The following is a 26,547-nucleotide window of genomic DNA, read 5'->3' as shown; positions in this document are numbered from 1 at the left end:
TATTGTGTTATATCAGGAAGACATGCCCAACCCATCCCCCCACCCCAGCCTTTACACCCCCGATTCCAGGAATCAATGTACAGTATCTCATTAGAAAAAGTGAATGAATCATAGCTGATCAATTGAGGTTTAGAATAACTAGTGTTACATATAAATGACCAGACAGGAGAACAAGATAGTAAGGATTTGTCTTTTCTGGAAGGACGAGATAAATAAACATAATTTCTTGTGGATAAAACATTGATATGATGGAAATTTGATGTAAATGTAATTTGTGTGTGTGTGTGTGTGTGTGTGTACTTAGTAATGTGCTGCACTACTCCATCCAGAAGGTAAAGGAAACACAGAGAACTGTCAGGGAGCTGATAGGACAGATAAGAAGAACTTCCTGTGAGAAATATGAGATGTTAAACTGACTCTTACTCCTGATGATGTTCTGGATTTCAGGGAGCAAAACCCTGCAGATGTTTAGTCTCAGCATCAGGAACACTACGCTGTAGATCTATGGGATATGGTGTGGAATGGGGCGTGGCATTTATAAAGAGAAATGTCCAAACTTATAGATCTTTTACTAAGTTCATCCAGACTACATCGTCACTGCAACTCAAATCAGTTTGAAGCTTTTTGGAGACTTTTAATGAGAGAGAGAGAAATTACTCTAATAAAATATCACACACTCTACACCCAGTGCTTTTTCCCTCTACATGCAAAGTCAGCTTCATCATATACACTTACTGTAGTGTGTGTGTGTGTGTGTGTGTGTGTGTGTGTGTGTGTCCCTCAGCACCTGCAGTAGGTCCCAGCTGCAGCAGTCACACTCACACAGGTTTTTGTACGACGCTCTAACACTGTGTGAACACGTAGCTACTACTGATCTCATGGAAACTCTGACAGTAATAATCTCCAACATCTTCAGTCTGGACTCCACTGATGGTCAGAGTGAAATCAGATCCAGATCCACTGCCACTGAAACGTGATGGAATACCTGATTCTCTAGTGTCAGCAGCATAGATCAGGAGTTTAGGAGCTTCTCCAGGTTTTTGCTGATACCAGGCCAGTGCATCATCATCATAAACATCAGTACTGGTTTTACAGCTGATGGTGAGTGTGTCTCCTGGAGAAACTGATTTCACTGCAGGACTCTGAGTCACAGTCACCTGACCTCTGGATCCTAAAAAAAATCAGAAGAATAAATGGGTTCCCTACATTAATAATGATGTTGAGTTTGAAGTTCATCTAGTCGGCCTACTTCACATGGATTTGTTAGCTGAACAGTAGAAGATAAAACATTGTGTTACCTCGAGCGCAGAGGGCCAGTGTGCAGATGAAGACGCTGATCAAACTCATGGTTGCTGTGGGTGAAGTCGCTGAGCAGCAGCTCTCAGTCATGAAGTGTTAAAGTCACAGGGCTATAAACACTCGCAGAGCGCTGAAGCATGAGCTGCTAATGCAAAGTGGAACCTCTCTCTATGGAAACGTCTGTGTGTGTGTGTGTGTGTGTGTGTGTGTGTGTGTGTGTGTGTGTGTGTGGTCACTGTAGTGTAACAGAGGTTTTTGTACGACGGCTTCATTAGAATGTATCACTGTGGTGGACTTTCGGTGGAGGAACCAAACTCATCATCTGTAAGTCACTTTTACTTCTAAAATTTATTTCTGTTAATCTGTGATAAGTATATATGTTAAAAAAAACTGTGATTATTAAATAATTAAAATGAACAGTTTTTATAGTTATTAGTAATATGCCGAGATTAACTGTAAACCTTAAATAATTAAAATTTATTTTAAATAATAAAAAAATTTAAATCTATTAGGTGTGTGTGTGTAAACCTGGTCACTGGTTGAAATCTGAAGTTGTGTGTAAATTGTTCTAAAGTCTCTGTGCTGATGTAAAATACAGACGAACGCTGCTGTGTGTTTGTGTTAAACACTGAACATTTCTGTAATCAGATCCATTTCCTACTATCACACAGGGAGCACTTTATATTACACATCAGTAAGAAGTGTTTAACACAGAATAAAGCTGATCAAAGTCCGAGTCGCTCCACAATATAAGCAGTAACTAGTAAATGTTCTCCTGCTGAGTAGTTCTACTGAACTGCAGTCATGTGAATAAGCAGTAATGAGTAAATGTTGTGTAAGTGTGTGTAAATGTGTGTTTATTGTGTGTTTGTGGTCTCCAGCCGGTCCCACGGTGAAGCCCTCCGTGTCTCTGCTCCCTCCCTCCTCTCTGCAGCTGTCTGAGGGATCGGCCTCGCTGCTCTGCCTGCTGTCTGCCTACTCTCCACAGGGGGCGCTGGTGAGCTGGACGGTGGACGGCTCAGAGGTGAAGGACGGGGTTCTGACCAGCGCGGAAGAACAGAAGAAGGACGGTTACACACGCAGCAGCACCCTGACCCTCAGCAAAGCACTCTGGGAAAAGGGGGAGGAGTTTGTCTGTAAGGTCTCCCATGACGGCGTCAATCATCCGGTCACGTTCAGAAAGAGCCAGTGTGAAGGCTAACAGCTCCAAGATAGAATTTAACACTGAGCTGCTTACACATCCATCTACAATAGAGTTTCAATTCTACACAATGCTGACATTTCTGTCTTTACTCTCTTCACTGTCCTGTTGCTCTTCCTGTAGTTTTGCTCTGCTGAAATAAAGCTTGATTTTGGACATTGTGTCTTCTTTTATTCCAGTTAATAGTCATTATCAGTGTGATGAGAGAGTGTGTTTAGCTGTAGATTCAGTGCTGTGTGTTGTGCTTCAGTGAGTTTGGCTGAAGAAAGTTGAACATCTGGTGAAAGTGCTGCTCTATTCTGGGAGAAAGAGGATCACTCAGCCGTCTTCATCTCAATCTCACTTCCTCTACACTGATCTCTGATTTACTGATTAACACTGACTCTGTGTGTTTAGCTGGTGTGGAGCAGGAAGCTGCTTTCATGTCTTTACTTAGTGCAGGATTTATGCTCGAGTGAACTGACAGGTGCAGACTTATTTTATATTAATTGTGTGGAAGAGTTTTGGTAAACAACACTAACCGAAAAAGCACACTGACTCTTATGTATTAAAACATAAATAACCCTCACTGGATGATGACCTTCTGCTTGGACGTGTGGAGGGACCGCTCATTTAACTTGTTCCCTGTGTACCTACACACACACACAGACACACACTACAGTAACAACCAGAAACCAGCATGACATGAACAGAATATCAAATCAGACACATTCTGTGTAGTGCGCTACTACAACTGTAATACAAAGAGGTGAATGAGGGCGGAAAGCAAAGGTGGTAACCAATCAAAGTTATAAAATAATCTCTCAGACATATTTGCAAACTTAATATTAACAAAAAAGCAGAAAATGACCACACAGAGTGAAAAGGGACCCACATGATGCTTTGAAGACAAACCAGCAGCAAAGAGTGATAACCCATAAACCCTTCAGTACACAGCACAAAGCTTTTAAGGTGACCTGGCTCTCTGTACCATGTGATAAGATGAGACCAAAGAGGTAAAGATGTCCATGGTGAGGTCCATCTCGACCCATGTGACTACAAAGGACTAATGTCACAGCGAAGATGACAGCTGCAAGAGATGCATATATACAGCTGGACATTTGCTGAGCTGTGCTCCCTGCACAGTCACTGTTAAATGGGAGTGGGGGCTACGAGCCCCTATTAGCTCAGAGAGGCTTCTTGTTAGCTTGTAGCGCAGCCACATAAAAGGGCATTTTAACTATAACAGGGAAATGGATTAAGGAGCTAATGCTGCTCACCTGTGCTCGTAAAATTGCCCGATCTGGTTTTATTTGTCCCCATAGACAGTGTTGGTCACAGGTTAAGCTCTCGCGAGCATGCGCGATCGTAGCGCGAGAGAACCCGGAAGCGGCGTCGGGTCACGTGTGCCGGTATAAAGCCGGAACCGGCAAGTGGCTCGAGACGGAGAGATTTACCCAGCGCGCTGTTTTTCAGAGAGAGAGTTTGTTGGATGGTTGTAAAGGAGTACTTTTCCCCGGTCGGATTATTCCTCATAGACACTAACAATTCACCTCTCGTTCCGTTGCTCGAGCTCCCGGATTTGTCATCAATACCGGTGAGGCCGAGCCAATCTCTCCCGTGCATCATTTCAAACACTGCAATATCATTAACTCTGGACAATCATACACGCACTCACACACCCGCATACACCATACACATCGTTTCTATTTGTATATATTTTGTATATATTGGTTTTGGTGCACCTTGTTTTTTTGTTGGTTTGTTTGGTTTAATACACTTTGGTTTGGTTTATATATAGTTATTGTGTCGTGTCTTTACTTGTCCTGCCTCGGTTGCGCAATACCAGAAGTGTTGTTTAAAAACCCGTATTTTGATTCTCGACCCCGTAGCAAAGTAACTAGCGGTTTAATTAAATCCAAGTGTTACAAGCTCTGTTTAACCTGAACCTTGTTTTGATTTAACTGGGCTGTTCTGATCTACCTAAATCATGCCCTGAGAACCCAGGAATAGGCCTTGGTATGCCACAATCATGCCCTGTTCTATACAATGCTATGCCTGATTTATACCATGCCATGCTCTAATTGACATATTCTCTGTTCTGTCCAAGAGATGCCCTGTACAACTTGAACTACACTGTCTTTCCCCAGAGGCCCACAAAACAGCATGTTACGTTAAGTTCACACTTTATTTATTACATATGCATTACTGCACATTGATGTTGTTTATTCTTCACATATACCACCTTTGTAAGTAGGCTAGGGTCAAAGTGCAGGGTCAGCTATTATATGGCGCCTCTGGAGCAAGCAGGTATAAAGGCCTTGCTTAAGGGTTCTGACAGCACCACCCCAGCAGAAGTGAGACTCAAACTGCTGATTTTCCGATCAGTAACACAGCCTTAACACACTGAGCCACCACTGCACCTTGACATGACTTGTTATGACCCAGTGCCCATGTCATGCTCCAGCTCTTGCCCCTTGCCAAGCCTCGGCCTTGGGAACCATGCTGGGTTTGCGCCCCATATTTATTTCTAGTTCTGGCCTTATGACTTATATGACATAATTATGACTTATAATGACTTATAGTTATGACAGTTATAACTTATAATTACACCTAGTGTTACCCAGAAAATGATTTGGTCATCTTTAGTCTGGTTTTCTCACAACTTTCTGTTTAATTCATCTAAAGTAGGTTTCCTTTGACACTGTTGATTGCTTGTAAATCTGAATTCTGATTTCTATGAAGTTACTTAATAACAGAAGAGTAACAGTGACTCATGTTTGTGCAGCATTCAGTAATTTATCATAAACCATACAGACCAACACTGGTTCTCTCTAAGTTACATTTAAATTAATTTAAATAATAACAAACTGATTAAACATAATTTCTCATTAGAATTATTTGTCATTCAGCAACCTCGTAGACATGCTAGAATAGAATGGAATTAGGAGAGAAATTAAGAGATTACTGTATGCTCATATTTAAACTGATTATTGTGAAGATCCACACAAAACTAAAACATTTACGATGCTAATAACATGGCTGAATTTTGTATTTAATTTATGTGAATATTCATTAATTTTACAAGAAAAATGAAACATTTCATAAATGTAAACACTGCATTTATATTTAAATTTACATATTTGAATGTTATTATTGGTGCGTCCATGCTGTCCTTTTGTGAGGATTGCTGCACATTCACATTTGTTTAACAGGGGCCAGGGGTAGCTCAGTGGATAAGGCATTGGACTACAGTTTGGAAGATTCCATGTTCAAACCCCACTAAGTTGGCATTTAAAATCCAGAGATGTTTAGTGTATTGGTGCAGTCTGAGTAGAGAAGGGAAGTGATGCGTGTGTATGTGTGTGTGCTTAGTGACTGAAGGACTGGGGAAGCCTCTAGTGACGAGAGAGGAGGCAGGCCTATGACGTCAGGGAATCTCCAAAATCCTGGAAGTAGAATGCTGGAATCTTCATGGGTTTAACCGAGCGTTTCTTGATGTTAAAATGCTTAGTGCACAGTAGATGTAAGGCGGTAAGCAGCGGTTTAACTCTCTCTGTGAGAACAAAGGTCGGCGCGCAGTGCGAGCGCTCTCCTGAGGTCCGCGAACACAGAAATGCTTGTATCACAGGATGAAAAACGGCTTGCGGAGAAGGAGAAGCAAAGGACAAGAAGAGTCATTTTGACCAGGCAGGGGTCAGTATCCAGAAATCCAGCAGCGAGGGCGAGCGAATCCAGATGCACAGGATACTATGAGTTTTATCTGGGAGACATGGAATGAAGGATTGATGCGTCACATAGCAGACAGTAGGAGCAGTCTGACTATGCAGAGGTTGATGATCTTGACTATGTGAAGGGCCTAATGAACCTAGGAGAGACCTTGCGGGAGAGTGTCTTAATAGGGATGTTGCGGGTGGGGAGCATGACCCTCTGTCCAACACGGTAGGTATGGGCCGTGGAACGGTGGTGATCAGCCTGATGCTTGAATAGGTATATTGAATTGCAAAGCCTAGCTCTTGCCTGCAGCCAGGTCCTCTTGCAATGATGCATGAAAGCTTGGGCAGAGGGAACTGCCAAGTCCTTCTCCTGGAATGGAAATAATAGAGGCTGGTAGCCTAGACAACACTGGAATGGGGAGAGACCTGTAGATGCTGTGGGTAGGGAATTGTGTGCATAGTCTACCCATGATAGTTCTGCTCCAGGAGCAGGGGTCCTTGGAGGTCATGCACCGAATTGCTGTCTCAAGATCCTGATTGGCTCTTTTGGTCTGGCCGTTCATCTGAGAATGGTAGCCAGAGGACAGACTGGAAGTGGCTCCGACTAATTTGCAGAATGCCATCCAGAACTGGGCAGAGAACTGAGGTCCGCGATCTGAGACAATATCTACAGGGATGCCATGAAGGCGAAAGACATGTTGGATGAGCAGCTCGGCTGTTTCCTTGGCAGAGGGAAGTTTAATCAGAGGAACATAGTGGACAGCCTTGGAGAAGCGGTCAACAATAGTCAAAATACAGGTATAGCCATCAGAATCTGGGAGCCCTGTGACAAATTCTAAGGCAATGTAGGACCAGGGACTGTGGGGCACTGGAAGTGGTCTGAAAAGACCTGCTGATGGCTTATTAATGGTCCTGTTGCGAGCACAGACATTGCAGGTGGCCACAAACTGGCGGGTGTCATCTCAAAACTCCGGACTTCTGGTAGTTCACAGAATTTCAAAATCTATACGCATATGCGTAACTCATCCCATAACGTTATACTCCAGTACACCTATCCTGAATGGCAACTAGGCTAATTCTCTTCATCTGTTCTGCATTTTTCTACCCATCCCAAAGCATCCGGAGATTGTGCCAGCTTCAGTAGACAAAAGCCAACCCTGCAAGGTTTCTGAGGCATCCAGAGAAGGACCAGCTCCAGCTGGATTCAGCTTTATGATGGTTGAAGCTACGCATGCTGCTCCTGTGCTCCCAGTGACCCAGACCCCATTCTGCCCTCTGCACCTACTGACTCCCTGTGCTGAACTAGACTTCATGTTAGTTATTATTATAGACTTATATTAGAGTTCACTTAGTTATTAACCTAGTTAACCCAGTGTAAGTATGTATCCAATTATGTAAACATTAAAGCACTTTTTTTAAGTCGCTCTGGATAAGAGCGTGTGCCAAATGCCTAAATGTAAATATAAATGTTATTTTAAATAACTTCTGTTATATTGAACTTTCACCTGCACAACACACATGATGTTATATAATTTCTATCTGTTATCACCCAGATGAGGATGGGTTCCCTGTTGAGTCTGGTTCCTCTCAAGGTTTCTTCCTATTACCATCTCAGGGAGTTTTTCCTTGCCACCGTCGCCGTCACCCTTGGCTTGGTCATCAGAGACCTTTCATTCATTCATCTAATTATTATCTAGACACATTTCTCACACATACACACTTCCAAATATTTTCTTTTCTAAAAAATTCTTTCATTTTTGTGAAGCTGCTTTGAGACAATGACCATTGTTAAAAGCGCTATATAAATAAAACTAAATTGAAATTAAATTGAATTGACTTGATCTGCAGTTATACAGTGTGTTAGATGGCAGGCAGTTCAGCTATAACAGTTGATGTTAATTAATGTTAATATGGAGTCCAGGTAGTTATTGGAGACAATTGCAGTCTTGAAATATTGATATATATATATATATATATATATATATATATATATATATATATATATATATATATATATATATATATATAAACATTGTATAAAGCAAAACATACCCTGCTGTGAGTTGCCTCATATATTATCTATAGTTAGTGGAAAAAAGTAATGAGTTTAATGATTCAAGGCAAAAAATTAAGGACACAAAATTAAGTTGTTACCTGAACATTGATACTATGAATAAATTTCCTATTAACATCGTCTCCCTCATTTATTGAAGGAGCTTTAATAGCAATGTGGGTGACATCAATGCACCCAATTACATTTGGAAACCCTGAAATAGAAAGTCATATATGGAAGGATTAAGTGTGTGTGTGTGTTCAGGATGAATACATGTATATAAATAGTATGACTACATATTTACATTTACATTCTTTGTTTTTAATTGTTAATAATATCTGTGGAACACACTATAAACACACGCCAAGAAAATTAAAGTGACAGTTGGTTCAATTCGTTGTAAAACATGAATTATACAGTGGTGTGAAAAATCCTGATTTCTTATTCTTTTGCATGTTTGTCACACAAAATGTTTCTGATCATCAAACACATTTAACTATTAGTCAAAGATAACACAAGTAAACACAAAATGCAGTTTTTAAATGATGTTTTTTTATTATTTAGGGAGAGAAAAAAATCCAAACCTACATGGCCCTGTGTGAAAAAGTAATTGCCCCCTGAACCTAATAACTGGTTGGGCCACCCTTAGCAGTAATAACTGCAATCAAGCGTTTGCGATAACTTGCAACGAGTCTTTTACAGCGTTCTAGGGGAATTTTGGCCCACTCATCTTTGCAGAATTGTTGTAATTCAGCTTTATTTGAGGGTTTTCTAGCATGAACCGCCTTTTTAAGGTCATGCCACAACATCTCAATAGGATTCAGGTCAGGACTTTGACTAGGCCACTCCAAAGTCTTCATTTTGTTTTTCTTCAGCCATTCAGAGGGGGATTTGCTGGTGTGTTCTGGGTCATTGTCCTGCTGCAGCACCCAAGATCGCTTCAGCTTGAGTTGACGAACAGATGGCCAGACATTCTCCTTTAGGATTTTTTGGTAGACAGTAGAATTCATGGTTCCATCTATCACAGCAAGCCTTCCAGGTCCTGAAGCATCACAGCATCCCCAGACCATCACAATACCACCACCATATTTTACTGTTGGTATGATGTTCTTTATCTGAAATGCTGTGTTACTTTTACGCCAGATGTAACGGGACACGCACCTTCCAAAAATTCAAATTTTTGTCTCGTCGGTCCACAAGGTATTTTCCCAAAAGTCTTGGCAATCATTGAGATGTTTTTTATCAAAATTGAGACGAACCTTAATGTTCTTTTTGCTTAAAACTGGTTTGCACCTTGGAAATCTGCTATGCAGGCCGTTTTTGCCCAGTCTCTTTCTTATGGTGGAGTCGTGAACACTGACCTTAATTGAGGCAAGTGAGGCCTGCAGTTCTTTAGATGTGGTCCTGGGGTCTTTTGTGGCCTCTCGGATGAGTTGTCTCTGCGCTCTTGGAGTAATTTTGGTCAGCTGGCCACTCCTGGGAAGGTTCACCACTGTTCCGTGTTTTTGCCATTTGTGGATAATGGCTCTCACTGTGGTTCGCTGGAGTCAAAAAGCTTTAGAAATGGCTTTATAACCTTTACCAGACTGATAGATCTCAATTACTTTTGTTCTCATTTGTTCCTGAATTTCTTTGGATCTTGGCATGATGTCTAGCTTTTGAGGTGCTTTTGGTCTACTTCTCTGTGTCAGGTAGCTCCTATTTAAGTGATTTCTTGATTGAAACAGGTGTGGCAGTAATCAGGCCTGGGGGTGACTACAGAAATTGAACTCAGGTGTGATAAACCACAGTTAAGTTATTTTTTAACAAGAGGGGCAATCACTTTTTCACACAGGGCCATGTAGATTTGGAGTTTTTTTCTCCCTTAATAACTTAAACCTTCATTTAAAACCTGCATTTTGTGTTCAATTATGTTGTCTTTGACTAATAGTTATAGGTTTTTGATGAGCAGAAACATTTAAGTGTGACAAACATGCAAAAGAATAAGAAATCAGGGAGGGGGCAAAAAGTTTTTCACACCACTGTATGTATTAATTTATCATGATTCCTGAAATGTAGCTGTGTTCATCTAGTTTAGAGGAGCTAATAGGCAAATTTTCTCTTGAAGTCCAATTAGACCACAAACCCTGATACAGAATCTGAATCAGACTTATTGGTAAAGTATGTTCATACACACACACACACACACACACACACACACACACACAGAGTATCTGGTTTCAGCTATTGATGATTGACGATCTCAAAAGTACAGACATAAATAACGACACTGTACATACTGTTTACAGACATTACACTATCCATAGAAAGGACACAACATTCAAGAACCTTCCAGTTTAACTAAGGACTGATCAGCAATGTGCATAAAGTGTGAATGCGCATAGTAGTGCAAATTACAGTAGTGTACATAACATATGATTTCACGGGGAGCCAATGAAGCGAAGATAAGATAGGTGTGATGTGCTCGTATCTTCTGGTTCTAATGAGGACTCTCGCTGCTGCATTCTGGACTAGCTGAAGCTTATTTATGCACCTAGCTGAACAACCAGACAGTAAGGCATTACAATAGTCCAACCTAGAGGTGATAAAAGCATGAACTAGTTCCCTTTCAAAGGCTACACTCGATGCTGCGTGAAAACGCTATGGGAACATCTTGTCATGTTGCCGGTTGTGAAGCATGTGTGTACCAAACACGCCAAATTTTTGGCTTTTATAAACTTGGTCAGGTGACGTCATCTGATAGGACGCACCTGCAGGTTATAAATAGGAGTGAACCAAAAACATTCCTCAGATCTTTTGTCTTCACTGACCTTGTTGTGTTTGTGTGTGTGTTTAAACCAGCAAAATAAGAAAGTGTTTAACTCACCGATATGGTAGAGTTTTAATTGAGATGTCCCTCCGTGTGTATAATCCATATCGGAGGGCGATCTCTACACTTTACTGCTTCGATTAAGTGCTACGCGCGCGCCTCGCATTCCGAGCCGCCGCGCATTCCTGGGGCTTAAACTCGTGCATCCGGCAGAGCAGTGAGAGACGGACTTAAAAACTCCTTTCTTTCGCGTTCTCATCGGATCGGGAAATCCCTCTGTCCGCTCTCAAGCGCGCGCTGCGCTTCTTGGGAATGGGCAAGGATAAACATCCTCTCTTGCTTCCGCGGAGATGGTAATAGCTTCTAAGCACTTAAAAATAATTAAAATAAAAACATAGACATAGGGTGGCCGGGGGCAGAGCCTCAACGACGCTCTCTCCCCTTTTCTTAGCAATCTCCATATGAGTTAACCCTTTCATGGAGTAAACTGTATTCATCCCGTGTTTTCCTGCCATCAACTTATTTATTTATTTAAATATAATTGAGGTAGAAACGCGGAGTTATATGATGACACCCAGATAGAAGAGACGCTTCCAGGCTATCTCTCTTCTGGGACATCATCCTCCCTGAAAAGCTATTACTTCCTTTCAAGCTGTGTAGACTTTTTATCTTCCCTGGAGGGAAAAGCTTTTCAGGCAGCAGGTCAGCTTGGCGCATTGCACACCATGGCGGTTTTGCACGCCTACCAGGCTGACCTGCTGAGAGACTTGAGTACTGGCGGGGCTCTGCAAGGTAGGCGTATTGGATTTACGCCAGGCCACAGACTTGTCTCTTCGTGCAACAAAGCAGACGGCTTGTGCTATCTGTCAAGAACTAACCTGAGATGACCAGAAGACGTAGCTTTAGCGGTTAGCCCTTTGTAGCGTGAATGGTAAACCCAAACGCAGAAGAACACGAGTAGGCAGGATAATCACGCTTTTCATCTAAGGACTCTCACAAAAGGGTAGCAAGGGAAAGACACAATCTAACCCGCGTCCTATAAATACACACTCGATCAGGAATTGAAACCAAAAAGGTGAGTACTCACAGTCAGATGTAGGATTCCGACGTGGCATCGGCAAAACTCAATGACTGAGCGAGGTGCTATGGTTTGTTTACCTCTTTTATACTTCCTGGTTTGCGACCGCTTAACTTCCGGGTCCTAGTGCCGGTCGCGTTCCGAGTGTGCATGACAGTACCCCCCTGTCCAGGACCGGCTCCAGACGGTCCTGAGGTGGAGGATACCCTGTGACGGTAGTCCCGGATGAGCTCAGGGTCGAGGATGAACCGTGCTGGAACCCAAGATCGCACCTCGGGGCCGTAGCCTTCCCAATCGACCAGGTACTGGGTGCCCTTGCCCCGAGGGCGCGAATCAAGGATTCGTCGCACGGTGTAGGCGGGACCGCCGTCAATGATTCGGGGAGGAGGAGCAGGGGGGGTGGGTGGAACCAGAGGTGAAGTGATGAAGGGTTTTAGTTGTGAAGTATGGAAGACTGGATGGATCCGGAGCGCCGCAGGCAGCTGGAGCCGGTAGGTGACAGGGTTAATTTGTAAAGTGATGCGGTATGGTCCGATGAACCTTGGTGATAATTTTCTTGACTCAGTGTGCAGATGGAGGTTTTTTGTTGATAACCATACCTTGTCACCTACGTGGTACAAACGTCCCGGCGGGTGTCGGCGGCAATGCTGGGCGACGTAGCTGGTGTTGGCTCGCTGGATGGCGCGATTCGCTTGGTTCCATATCCGCCGACACCTACGGACCAACTGTTGGGCCGATGGTACGTCAACCTCTGGTTCTTGATGGTTGAACATGGGAGGTTGGAAACCATGGCACACCTCAAATGGGCTTAGGTTGGTGGCTGAGGAGACGTAGAGGTTGTGGAACAGTTCGGCTAATTTGAGGTAGCCGGCCCAGGAGCGCTGGCGATCGGAAACGAAACATCTTAGGTAGCGCTCCAGTTGTTGGTTGGTCCGTTCCGTCTGACCATTAGTCTGGGGGTGGTAACCGGATGACAGACTACAGGTGGAATTGATCAGACGGCAGAAGGCCTTCCAGAACCGGGCTGTGAACTGGGGCCCTCTGTCCGAGACGATGTCCTTTGGGAACCCATGCAGTCGGACTACGTGTTCCAAAATCAATTCCGCTGTGTCCCTTGCTCAGGGGAGTCCGGCTAGGGCCACCAGGTGCACGGCCTTGGAGAACCGATCAACGATGGTTAATATGGTGTCCTTACCCTCAGAAACCGGCAGGCTCGTGATGAAATCCAGGGCGATGTGCGTCCAGGGCCGTCGAGGAACAGGGAGTGGTTGGAGTTCTCCTGGAGCTGGTTGATTTGTGTCCTTTGCCCTGGCGCACACCGGGCACGCCTGAACGAACTCGCGGACGTCTCTCCGTAAGGAGGGCCACCAGAATGCCCGTTGAATAAACGATAGGGTTCGTCGGGCCCCAGAATGTCCGGCGATGATGGACGAATGGCCCCATTGGAGGACCTCCGCTCGTAGATGTTGGGGCACGTGGAGTCGTCCAGGCGGCACACCTGCTGGTTCGGTCTCCGCCGCCTGTGCCTGGCGGACCCTGGTCTCCAAATCCCAGTGGAGGGGTGCGAGGATTCGTGATGGATGGATGACAGGCACGGGTTCCGCCCGGGGGAGATCGTCCTCATGCTGGCGTGATAGGGCGTCGGCTTTGGTGTTCTTCGACCCCGGGCGGTAAGAAAGATGAAAATTATATTGTTCAAAAAATAGCGCCCACCGTGCCTGCCGTGGATTGAGCTGTTTGAGGTTGGTGTTCTTGCTCCGCCACCACTGGTGTTTCGGGCAACTCCAGTCTCCAATAAAATGTTAGTTCTTCGGGTTTTTCCTGCCGTGTTTCAGGATGCCGAACATCTAACATCCCCCCCGCTGCTGAGCTTTGCCCCTTTCTGAGAAACTGGCAGCGTGGAAGCTACTGCCAAGTATATCTCCTTGGGCACTAAGCACTGTACAGAGAAACTACAGGATTCAGTTCTCACATCACCCTCCGCGTTTCAATGGCATGGTCTCCACTTTCATGAAACCGGAAAATGCAAGAGGAACGGGGGGCTGCGTCCAATTTTTAAGATTTTGCGGGCTTTACCGCTATCTAAAAATAAACATTAATGGATATATTGCCACAACACAGGAGGTTCCTGAGGTTTGCTTTCAGGGGCAAGCTTACCGGTAACAGGTCCTTCCATTTGGTCTAGCTTTTTCACCCACACATACACAAAATACATGGATGTAGTTCTGGCTCTTACGACTCCAGAGCATCCGTATTGAATTACATGACTGGCTGGCCCAGTCTCAGTAGCTAGCGCTTCGACATCAGCATGTCGTTCTAGCCAATCTTTGTTTCCTAGGATTGAGATCCAATGCCATGAAAGCATGCTCTTTCCTGTTTAGAGGACAACATTTTTGGGTGTCACATGGAATTTGAGCGTAAGCGGGCACAGTTGTCTCCCGCTCGTGTCGAATCCATTCTCAACACCATCAAGGAAATCAAGCTAGACCAGAAAATGATCATCGCTTTCAGAGATCTTAGCTCTCATGGCAGCTGTATCCACGGTGACACCTTTGGACCTTCTGCACATGAGAGCATTTCAGTTGTGGCTAAGAACCAGGGGATTTTACTCTAGGGCCAATCCCCAATAAGGGCTACGCGCCAGGTGCTTCGTACCCTTCCTATGTGGTTCAGACCCCGGTTTCTGACTCTGGGTCCCACTCCAAGTTCGTCTTGCCGTCGCAGATGCTAACGACAGACGCTTCCCTCATGGGCTGGGGTGCGGTCTTAAATGACCGTCCAGCCCAATGGAGCTGGAGAGGCCATCTTTTTGTGCGGCACATCAATTGCCTCAAAATCATGGCTGTATTTCAGGCCCTAAAGCACTTCCTCCAGCAGTTGAGACTACCATGTCCTAGTGCGGGTGGACAACACTATGGCAGTCTCATATATTAATCGCCAGGGCGGACTGTGCTCGCGCCGCTAAATAGCTAGCGCACCAGATTCCTGTCCCTCAGGGCGATTTACATTCTGGGAAAATTTCATGTAGCGTAGGTGGACCTCTTTGCCTCGCAAGATCAGCAAATGTCCCCTTTACTACTCTCAGACTCTAAGTCAAGCTGGTCTTCCAGCCAGCGTAATTAAGACTATTCTAAGTACTAGGACTGCCTCCCCTCAAATAGAATGTATTTGAAAGTTGGTGCATGACGAAGCAGGTAGACCCAGTCCACTGCCGAATTGTTTCAGTGCTGGAGTTTCTGCAGAAAAAAATTGTCCTCTGGCTTGTGCCCCTTGTTGAACCACTAGAGTCAGCGCCTCAGGTTTCTGACCCTTAAGATGTTTTTTCTAAATGGTGTTACCTCTCTAAGAGGATCGGACAGCTATTGCCCTCTCCTATGAGGCGCGTGGGTTCACTTCGCCTCTAGGAATCAGGGTTCATTCAACCAGGGGAATCGCCTTATCAATTGCACTAGCAAGAGGTATTCCTTTGCAGCAAGTCTGTGATGCGGAGGGTTGGTCCTCTCCGCACACATTTGCCAATATGCATCCTATTGTTTTGAAGCCTTTTGTCCTCCGCCTTTACAGCTTCGGAGCAGGAGAGACTTCACTTACTGTGTCCAGTACGTGCTCTTCAGATTTACGTCCACCGCATTAGCCAGTGGCGTAAGTCAGAGCAGTTTTTACATGTTTTGAAGCCGCAAGCTGCGTGAGAGATGCTATTGCCCTCTCCTATGAGGCGCGTGGGTTCACTTCGCCTCTAGGAATCAGGGTTCATTCAACCAGGGGAATCGCCTCATTAATTGCACTAGCAAGAGGTATTCCTTCGCAGCAAGTCTGTGATGTGGAGGGTTGGTCCTCTCCGCACACATTTGCCAATATGCATTCTATTGTTTTGAAGCCTTCTGTCCTCCGCCTTTACAGCTTCGGAGCAGGAGAGACTTCACTTACTGTGTCCAGTACGTGCTCTTCAGATTTACGTTCACCGCATTAGCCAGTGGTGTAAGTCAAAGCAGCTTTTACATGGTCTGGGGCCGCAACGGGGGGTGGCCCCCACTACACTGGGCTATTGCCCCCTCCTATGAGGCGCGTGAGCTCACTTCGCCTCTAGGAATCAGGGCTCATTCAACCAGGGGGATCGCCTCATCTATTGCACTAGCAAGAGGTATTCCCCTGCAGCAAGTATGTGACACGGAGGGTTGTCCTCTCCGCACACATTTATTACATTTATAGTTCGGACGTTCATGCTACTCCGGGCCCACGGGTCCTCGAGTCAGCTACCCAGACATAGTTCTGAGACCTTCTCGGCCTTGTGCGCACACGCTACACAACCTTGGAGTCCAGACACTTGCAGTGCGGCGGCGTTGGCACTCTCGTTCCCATAGCGTTTTCACGCAGCATCGAGTGTAGCCTTTGAAAGGGAACGTCTCGGGTTACTTTGCTGTACCCCTGCTGTAACGTCCGTTCAGACAAATCAATCTGAGGAATGTTTCCGGTTCACTCCTATTTATAACCTGCAGGTGCGTCCTATCAGATGACGTCACCTGACCGAGGTTATAAAAGCCAAAAATTTGGCGTGTTTGGTACACACATGCTTCACAACCGGCAACATGACAAGATGTTCCCATAGCGTTTTCACGCAGCATCTCGTTCCCGCCTTTTCAGGGAACAGGGTTACAGCAAAGTAACCCGAGACGTTTTTCTGCATTGTTTAATGACAATATATTTCTTATCTTGGCAATATTTCTGAGGTGAAAGAATGCTATCCTGGTAATATTATCTACATGAGCTTCAAATGAAAGGCTGGAATCAATAATCACACCAAGGTCTTTCACTGTTGCACTTGATGGAACAGAAAGGCCATTTAAAGTTACAGCTTGCTGTAATTTAATTAAAAAGCTTGCTTCTAGCTTCTAGCTCATGTCCTGTGACCAGACTTTCTGTCTTATCAGGATTAAGCAGAAGGAAGTTAAACTTGAGTTTACTTAGGTTTATTTTATGCTCCTAAGTGTTTTATAGCTTTTGTTACTCTATACGGGAAGAATTATTGTGCATAAAATCACCAGGTTTGTGATCTAATAGAGCAGTTGGTGCTCGACTATATTGACTATACTGTTGTATACTGTATAATCAAAGCTTCATTGCCTATGCCTGGAGCAGTAGTACTTAATTAAGTCTGTGAGTAAAGCATAGTATTTGTACCAGCAGCCTTGACTGTGTGTGTGTGTTACTGACTATATATATATATATATTTTTTTTTTTTTACCTTTATTTAACCAGGCAAGACAGATTAAGAACAGGTTTCTTATTTACAACTGTGGCCTGGCAAAGGCTGAGCCTTTTGGGGGAAGTAGGGGAACTCATAAAAATAAAACATTTTAAGATTTTGACATTTTAAGAAAATGAAAACATTTTAAGAAAATGAAAGCAAAAACAGTAAATAAGTTACATATAAAAAAAATAAAATAAATAAATAAATAAATAAATAAAAAAGTAAATATATATAAAAATATATATATATATTTGTAGCGCCCCCATGCCCCTAGAACAAGCATGTAGTGGATTTAACTCCCCTATGGGACGCCCCAAATTCGTATAACTAACAGTGATAACACAATGTATGCGCATATCTAGGAGTTTGTGCGCTCTTGTATGAGTAAGCACTCAAAAATGAATAACTTCCACAACCCGGAGTTTTATACAAAATAAATTTTCTTTACTTGCTCTTATGTCTTTCGTTTGGAAAAAATAAAATACATAAAATAATACTTCCTCTCAAAGATTATTCCCCCTTTTTCTTCATAAATGAAAATATGGTTCCTTGAACCTCAAAACTCTTTGTTTTAAACAGTTTTCCTTTTTTTAGGAGAAATTAACTATAAAAAATAAAATACACGCGCTTTCACACAGCAATTACAGACACTAGACACTGAACATCACAACAGTCAAATTCACAATTGTCTGCAATCTATTTAAATCAGTTACAATAAACCCCTTATGCCGGCAGTAATTAAATTAAACTCTCAAACCCTCGTTGCAGGCCTGATTACGATGCTTGGGAGCGGTGAGACCTCAAAACATAAGCAGTCACTTCACTCTAGGAGCAAACAAAATGGAGCAGGTACCTGAAGTGTACATACATATACACGTGCACACACACACACACATACATATATATATATATATATATATATATATATATATATATATATACACACACATACACATACATACATACATACATACATACATACATACATACACACACACACACATCTATATATATACATATGTACACATAAATACATACACATGCATATACATACATACACACATACATACATATACACATACACACATACATACAAACAGTGTGAACAGTGGAGCAGCAATGAATAAGAGCAGCTAGTCTAAATAACAGCTACACACGTCTTTAAGTGAGCTGAGATCCGAGATTGAAAAGCAGACTTAGGAATGAGATTGTCCAGTTTTAACGTTTTTTGCAGGTCATTCCAATCTCTAGCAGCAGCGTTCTGAAAAGACGACAGGCCAAAAACAGAAGAAGCCTTAGGAACTGTCAGCAGAATCAGGTTAGCAGATCGAGTGTTATACCCAGAAGAAAAAGGGTGTAACAATTCTTGTAAGTAAGGAGGGGACAAAGGAGGAGAGGAGAGTTTTGTAAATGACCATATACCAATGGATTTTGCGGCGGGTATACAATGAAGACCAGTTAAAAGAAGAATACAGGGTACAGTGATGAGTTTTGAAAGGAGCGTTTTTTATACACCGGATGGCAGAGTGGTAAAGAACATCAAGCTTTTGAAGCAGGCCTTTGGATGCTGATCTATAAATAACATCACCATAATCAAACATGGGTCATTTGCACCAGAGTTTTCCTAGCAGATAATGTAAATGCAGAACGCGTTCCATAAAGGAACCCAAGTTTTAATTTGATCTTAAACTTCAAATTATCAATGTGTTTTGAAAAAGACAGAGTGTTATCTAGCCAAATACACAGATATTTATATTCAGTAGTCTGATCCAATGGTGTCCCATCAAGGGAGCAGATACTTGGAAAGCTTGATGGAACATGACCTTTTTTTCTGAACCACATGACTTTAGTTTTGGAAGTATTTAGCTGAAGATGCAAATTGGAAAAGGTCTGTTGCAATCGATTAAAACTGAGTTGAAGTTGCTGCAAAACTGCAGCAGGAGAAGGACCTGTAGAGTAAAGAATTGTATCATCGGTGTAAAGATGGATAAATGAGTCTGTAACAGAATTAGCTACAGTATTAATATAAATAGAAAAAAGTGTAGGTCCAAGTATTGATACCTGTGGGACGCCATTGGTGACTGGGAGAGGTTGGGAAAAAAGTTGTTCAAATTTCACAGACTGCACTTTATCACGTAGATAATTAGAAAACCAAGACAAGGATTTGTCGGAGAAGCCAGTATCATAAAGCCTATCAATAAGACGTTTGTGATTGACAGAGTCAAAGGCCTTGGCCAAGTCAATGAAAATAGCAGCACAGTATAATTTAGAGTCCAGTGCAGAAAAGATATCATTTAAGACTTTAAGAGTTGCTGTTAAACACCCAAACCCAGTTCTAAATCCTGATTGAGCAGGTGATAAGATGTTGTGAGCTTCCAAGTATTCAGTGAGTTGACCATTTACAAGTTTTTCCAAAACCTTAGAGATACATGGCAAAACAGAAATAGGCCTGTAACAATTGGGATCTGACCAATCACCACCCTTAAAAAGAGGGAACACTAACGCTGACTTCCAAGCACGAGGGATTTGCCCTGTGTGTAAAGATAAATTGAATATATCCTGACGGTGAGGTGATTGTTTGCTTTACATCTCAGGAAGCCATCATGTTTGTGTTTCCTTCTGGCTATCCCTTTTAGTTATGCTGTTATAGTTAGTCCTGCCGGAGTCTCTGCTTGCACTCTGCAGTTAATATACATTCACATTATACATTGTGTAATTGTGACCATACCTAACTGCCATCTCTCCTTTTCTTCTCTCTCTCCCCCCCTCTTTCTCTTTCCTCTCTCCCCCTGTCTCCCCCTTTCACTCTTTCTCTCTCTCTGTCAAGCTACACATGTCGTTCCCGAGCTGCCAGTGATCCAGACTCCCTCTGCCCTCCGGACCTGTCTGACCCATCCTGGTGCCCCGCTTCTGGTTGGAGATCTCGTCACATGGATGCCCCGTGTGTCTCTTTGGGATGCGTCTGGTGTCTGGGGATGTTTCTCTCTACCTAGAAGATGGTTCTGGCCTAGACTGGTGTTGGCAACTGTTTCTCTGGGGACTTGACAGTTCGATAGTTCAGGACTGGAACTTCTTACAAGTCTACATGAGTCTTTAATAACTACCTGGACTCCATATTAACATCAATTAACATCAGCTATTATAGCTGAACTGCCTGCCACCTAACACACTGTATAAATGCAGATCATTCACTGCCTTCTGTTTCACCCAAATGAGGATGGGTTCCCTGTTGAGTCTGGTTCCTCTCAAGGTTTCTTCCTATTACCATCTCAGGGAGTTTTTCCTTGCCACTGTCGCCCTCGGCTTGCTCACCAGGGACAAACTGACCATTTTGATTCATACAAATTAACATTTCATACAAACTTAAATAATTATTTTGATTGTGTAAAGCTGCTTTGCGGCAATGACAATTGCTAAAAGCGCTATACAAATAAAATTGAATTGAATTGGGAACATTTGGGGTGATGGGAATAAAGGCAGCAATTTTAAAAAAGACAGGATCCACCTCATCAGACCCAGCAGATTTTTTGGAATCTAGCCTGAGCAATTCATCCAGAACCTCCTCCTCTGAAAAGAACCGCAAAATGAAACTATGGAAGGAGGAGGGAAGTGATGTAGGATGAGGGAACGTTGGAGGAGATGCAATAGAGCAATTAATAGGAGTTGAAACAAAATTAGATGAATCAAGGGTTAAACCAGAAGTTATAAAATGTTTATTGAGAAGCTCCAACATATGCTTCTTGTCTGATACTACAGTGTTCTCTAAGTAGAGAGAGGGAGGTAGCTTACAAGATGGTTTATTTTCCATCTCCTTTACCGTATTCCAGAATTTTTTAGGATCAGAGCTACTAAAAGAAAACTGCTTCTTAAAATAGTCTGTTTTAGCCTTGCAAACGGCTTGTAAATAATTATTTCTAAGTTGCTTGAAAACCAAAATATCTGCTGGGGATCTAGAATGTCGAGCCTTGCGCCAAAGAGTGTTTTTTTGTTGTAAAAGCAAAGTAAGCTCCGGGGTAAACCAAGGACTATGTCGATCCTTTACTCTGAGTCTTTTCATCGGGGCATGTTTATCAACAACAGCCCCAAAAAATTTTATAAAAACCAAGCCTCGTCTACAGTTGGAACCAGACTGATTCTAGACCAGTTAACATATGCCATGTCGTGTGGAAAAGCTTGATGATAAAAAATTTTAAAAACCCGTTTACAACAGAATTGAATCGGTTTCTTGATGGAGCAGCCATTTTGAACACATGCAGTAAAACAGTGATCACTAATATCAGAACAAAATACCCCAGAGTAATACTTATGAGGAGAGTTTGTTAAAATGATATCAATGTAGCCTTGTCTATAGATTTGGCATCATACCTAGTGGGGGAGCAGATAATTTGATGTAAATTTAGTGCATCAAATTGTTGAATGACTTTATCAGGTGGTTTAGTCATATCCCAATTTAGATCACCAAGGAGCACAAATTCAGTTTTGATCAAGGGGGCCAACACACTGGACAATGTCGTCAGGGTACAGGCCGGGGCTGATGGAGGGCGATAGCAGCCAGCCACTGACAAAGTAAAATTATTAGTAAATTCAATGTTTAGAACAAGCAAGTCAAATTGCTTGGGAACTGACTTAGATAAGGGAATTGAGCACTTAAGATGTTCTTTGGTATAAATTGGCACGCCACCACCTTTGGAGGACCTGTCCTGTCTAAACAGATTGTAGCCAGATAAGACAGAAGTTCTATAAGACAGAAGTTCTAGTCATAGGACCGCATACAGCTAGGAGTAAAATTTTAGATCACACCGTAACTTTAGATGGCCTTTCTGTTCCATCAAATTCAACAGTGAAAGACCTTGGTGTGATTATTGATTCCAGCCTTTCATTTGAAGCACATGTAGATAATATTACCAGGATAGCATTCTTTCACCTCAGAAATATTGCCAGGATAAGAAATTTATTGTCGCTAAACGATGCAGAAAAACTAGTTCATGCTTTTATCACCTCTAGGTTGGACTATTGTAATGCCTTACTGTCTGGTTGTTCAGCCAGATGCATAAATAAGCTTCAGCTAGTCCAGAATGCAGCAGCGAGAGTCCTCACTAGAACCAGAAGATATGAGCACATCACCCCTATCTTATCTTCACTCCATTGGCTCCCTGTGAAATTTCGCATTGATTTTAAAATACTACTCTTGACATATAAAGCATTAAATGGTCTCGCGCCACAGTACCTGAGCGAACTGCTAGTGTCTTACGATCCGCCACGCCTACTTCGATCAAAGGATGCAGGCTGCTTGTCAGTACCGCGTATTATGAAAAATACAGCTGGGGGCAGAGCTTTTTCTTACAAAGCCCCAAAATTATGGAATAGTCTTCCAAATAGTGTTCGGGACTCAGACACAGTCTCAGTGTTTAAGTCCAGGCTAAAAACCTATTTATTTAGCCAAGCATTTTTATAAATAGATTTGCCATAGGTAAAGGAGCAGATCTGGGGGACTCATGGACGTAGAGTATTATGGTGAACTGGTATGTTTGGATGCTGTCTTCCTCACTCTCATTGATCACTCAGGTTTGCTGACGGTGAGGTGATTGTTTGCTTTACATGTCAGGAAGCCCTCATCTTTGTGTTTCCTTCTGGCTCTCCCTTTTAGTTATGCTGTCATAGTTAGTCCTGCCGGAGTCTCTGCTTGCACTCTACAGTTAATATACATTCACATTATACATTGTGTGACTGTGACCATACCTAACTGCCATCTCTCTTCTTCTTCTCTTCCCCCCCCTCTTTCTCTTTCGTCTCTCCTCCTGTCTCCCCCTTTCACTCTTTCTCTCTTTCTGTCGAGCTACACATGTCGTTCCTGAGCTGCCAGTGATCCAGACTCCCTTTGCCCTCCGGACCTGTCTGACCCATCCTGGTGCCCCGCTTCTGGCTGAAGATCTCGTTACATGGATGCCCCGCGTGTCTCTCTGGGATGCTTCTGGTGTCTGGGGATGATTCTCTCTAACTAGAAAATGGTTCTGGCCTTGACTGGTGTTGGCAACTGTTTCTCTGGGGACTTGACAGTTTGATAGTTCATGACTGGAACTTCTTACAAGTCTACCTGGGTCTTCAATAACCACCTGGACTCCATATTAACATCAATTAACATCAGCTATTATAGCTGAACTGCCTCCCACCCTACACACTGTATAAATGCAGATCATTTACTGCTTTCTGTTTCACCCAAATGAGGATGGGTTCCCTGTTGAGTCTGGTTCCTCTCAAGGTTTCTTCCTATTACCATCTCAGGGAGTTTTTCCTTGCCACTGTCGCCCTCGGCTTGCTCACCAGGGACAAACTGACCATTTTGATTCATACAAATTCACATTTCATACAAACTTAAATAATTCTTTTGTCTGTGTAAAGCTGCTTTGCGGCAATGAAAAATTGCTAAAAGCGCTATACAAATAAAATTTAATTGAAATTGAATTGAATTGAATTAAATTTAAATCAGGATAGGAGATAGACTTTTTTAACCAGGTTTCAGTAATTACAAGGAATTCAGGATTTGAGCTCTCAACCCAAATTTTTAAGTTTGGCATCTTTGGTAAGAGGCTTCTCGAATTTATATGAAGAAAATCCAAGCTCTTTCTGGCACAAAAGTCATTAAAGGACAGGTCGTTTAAGGCTGGGTCGGGACCAGGATTAACATGCACATTACCTGAAATCATGAGTAAAAGGACAATTAGAGCCCGGCCTAGAGCTTTTAAAAGACCACATTGTCGACTCTTACCCCTTGATCTTTGCACGCAAGATGGTAACTCAACAGACAGACACAAAATTCTCATAAGATAACAGGAGTACAACCACTGAGGGACAAAGTGCTGAGAAGAGAACATAACTTGTGTAAATATAAACAAGTCAATATGTCTCCTTACAGAAGGATTAAAATGAACAAGAGTAGTGATGGAATAACATGTACAGTGGTGTGAAAAACTTTTTGCCCCCTTCCTGATTTCTGACTTAACTGTGGTTTATCACACCTGAGGTTAATTTCTGTAGTCACCCCCAGGCCTGATTACTGCCACACCTGTTTCAATCAAGAAATCACTTAAATAGGAGCTACCTGACACAGAGAAGTAGACCAAAAGCACCTCAAAAGCTAGACATGATGCCAAGATCCAAAGAAATTCAGGAACAAATGAGAACAAAAGTAATTGAGATCTATCAGTCTGGTAAAGGTTATAAAGCCATTTCTAAAGCTTTGGGACTCCAGCGAACCACAGTGAGAGCCATTATCCACAAATGGCAAAAACATGGAACAGTGGTGAACCTCCCCAGGAGTGGCCGGCTGACCAAAATTACCCCAAGAGCGCAGAGACAACTCATCCGAGAGGCCACAAAAGACCCGAGGACAACATCTAAAGAACTGCAGGCCTCACTTGCCTCAATTAGGGTCAGTGTTCACGACTCCACCATAAGAAAGAGACTGGGCAAAAACGGCCTGCATGGCAGATTTCCAAGGCGCAAACCACTTTTAAGCAAAAAGGACATTAAGGCTCGTCTCAATTTTGCTAAAAAACATCTCGATGATTGCCAAAACTTTTGGGAAAATACCTTGTGGACCGACGAGACAAAAGTTGAACTTTTTGGAAGGTGCGTGTCACGTTACATCTGGCGTAAAAGTAACACAGCATTTCAGAAAAAGAACATCATACCAACAGTAAAATATGGTGGTGGTAGTGTGATCGTCTGGGGTTGTTTTGCTGCTTCAGGACCTGGAAGGCTTGCTATGATAGATGGAACCATGAATTCTACTGTCTACCAAAAAATCCTGAAGGAGAATGTCCGGCCATCTGTTCGTCAACTCAAGCTGAAGCGATCTTGGGTGCTGCAGCAGGACAATGACCCAAAACACACCAGCAAATCCACCTCTGAATGGCTGAAGAAAAACAAAATGAAGACTTTGGAGTGGCCTAGTCAAAGTCCTGACCTGAATCCTATTGAGATGTTGTGGCATGACCTTAAAAAGGCGGTTCATGCTAGAAAACCCTCAAATAAAGCTGAATTACAACAATTCTGCAAAGATGAGTGGGCCAAAATTCCTCCAGAGCGCTGTAAAAGACTCGTTGCAAGTTATTGCAAACGCTTGATTGCAGTTATTGCTGCTAAGGGTGGCCCAACCAGTTATTAGGTTCAGGGGGCAATTACTTTTTCACACAGGGCCATGTAGGTTTGGATTTTTTTTCTCCCTAAATAATAAAAACCATCATTTAAAAACTGCATTTTGTGTTTACTTGTGTTATCTTTGACTAATAGTTAAATGTGTTTGATGATCAGAAACATTTTGTGTGACAAACATCCAAAAGAATAAGAAATCAGGAAGGGGCAAATAGTTTTTCACACCACTGTATAAGCTGGTATGAAAAGGCAATGTGTGCAGTGGGGCTGGTGTGTTGGCTAGACTGACATGCTTCAGCTTGTCTTGTGTAAAATTACCTGAAAGGGTTAAACTCCTAATTAAGTTCATATAAATCAAAATCAATAGTTGATTGGTTTGTAAATCTGTTGATTTTCTTTACTCATATTGAAAATGTATCTAATTTTTATTAAGTTTTATTATATATATATATATATATATATATATATATATATATATATATATATATATATATATATATATTAGTAGCCCTTCAATTTATAAATGTACAAACCGGATTCCAAAAAAGTTGGGACACTATACAAATTGTGAATAAAAACTGAATGCAATGATGTGGAGGTGCCAACTTCTAATATTTTATTCAGAATAGAACATAAATCACGGAACAAAAGTTTAAACTGAGAAAATGTATCATTTTAAGGGAAAATATGTTGATAATTTTCATGGAAAATTTTTCATTTTCATGAAAAATGTTCAAAATTTCATGGTGTCAACAAATCCCAAAAAACTTGGGACAAGGCCATTTTCACCACTGTGTGGCATCTCTTCTTCTTCTTACAACACTCAACAGACGTCTGGGGACCGAGGAGACAGTTTCTCAAGTTTAGAAATAAGAATGCTCTCCCATTCTTGTCTAATACAGGCCTCTAACTGTTCAATCGTCTTGGGCCTTCTTTGTCGCACCTTCCTCTTTATGATGCGCCAAATGTTCTCTATAGGTGAAAGATCTGGACTGCAGACTGGCCATTTC

The 26,547-nt window shown here is 42.6% G+C and overlaps 1 long non-coding RNA gene and 1 gene segment (V, D, J or C); one reads left to right on the top strand and one right to left on the bottom strand.

The window, feature by feature from the left end:
- Positions 1-733: 733 nt before the first annotated feature.
- Positions 734-1,504, bottom strand: LOC128516046 (immunoglobulin kappa variable 3-15-like). The segment is given in 2 exon segments: positions 734-1,171; positions 1,299-1,504. Coding segments are annotated over 2 exon segments (420 nt in total).
- LOC128516069 (uncharacterized) lies at positions 1,491-2,656 on the top strand. Its single transcript, XR_008356739.1, has 2 exons — positions 1,491-1,623; positions 2,181-2,656. It is a non-coding gene; the product is annotated as an uncharacterized LOC128516069 (long non-coding RNA).
- The last annotated feature ends 23,891 nt before the right edge of the window (positions 2,657-26,547 follow it).

The sequence above is a fragment of the Clarias gariepinus genome, chromosome 2 (assembly GCF_024256425.1).
Source record: "Clarias gariepinus isolate MV-2021 ecotype Netherlands chromosome 2, CGAR_prim_01v2, whole genome shotgun sequence".
NCBI lineage: Eukaryota > Metazoa > Chordata > Actinopteri > Siluriformes > Clariidae > Clarias > Clarias gariepinus.
The sequence above is the reverse complement of the archived record's forward strand: the minus strand, read 5'-3'. Positions and strand labels throughout refer to the sequence as shown.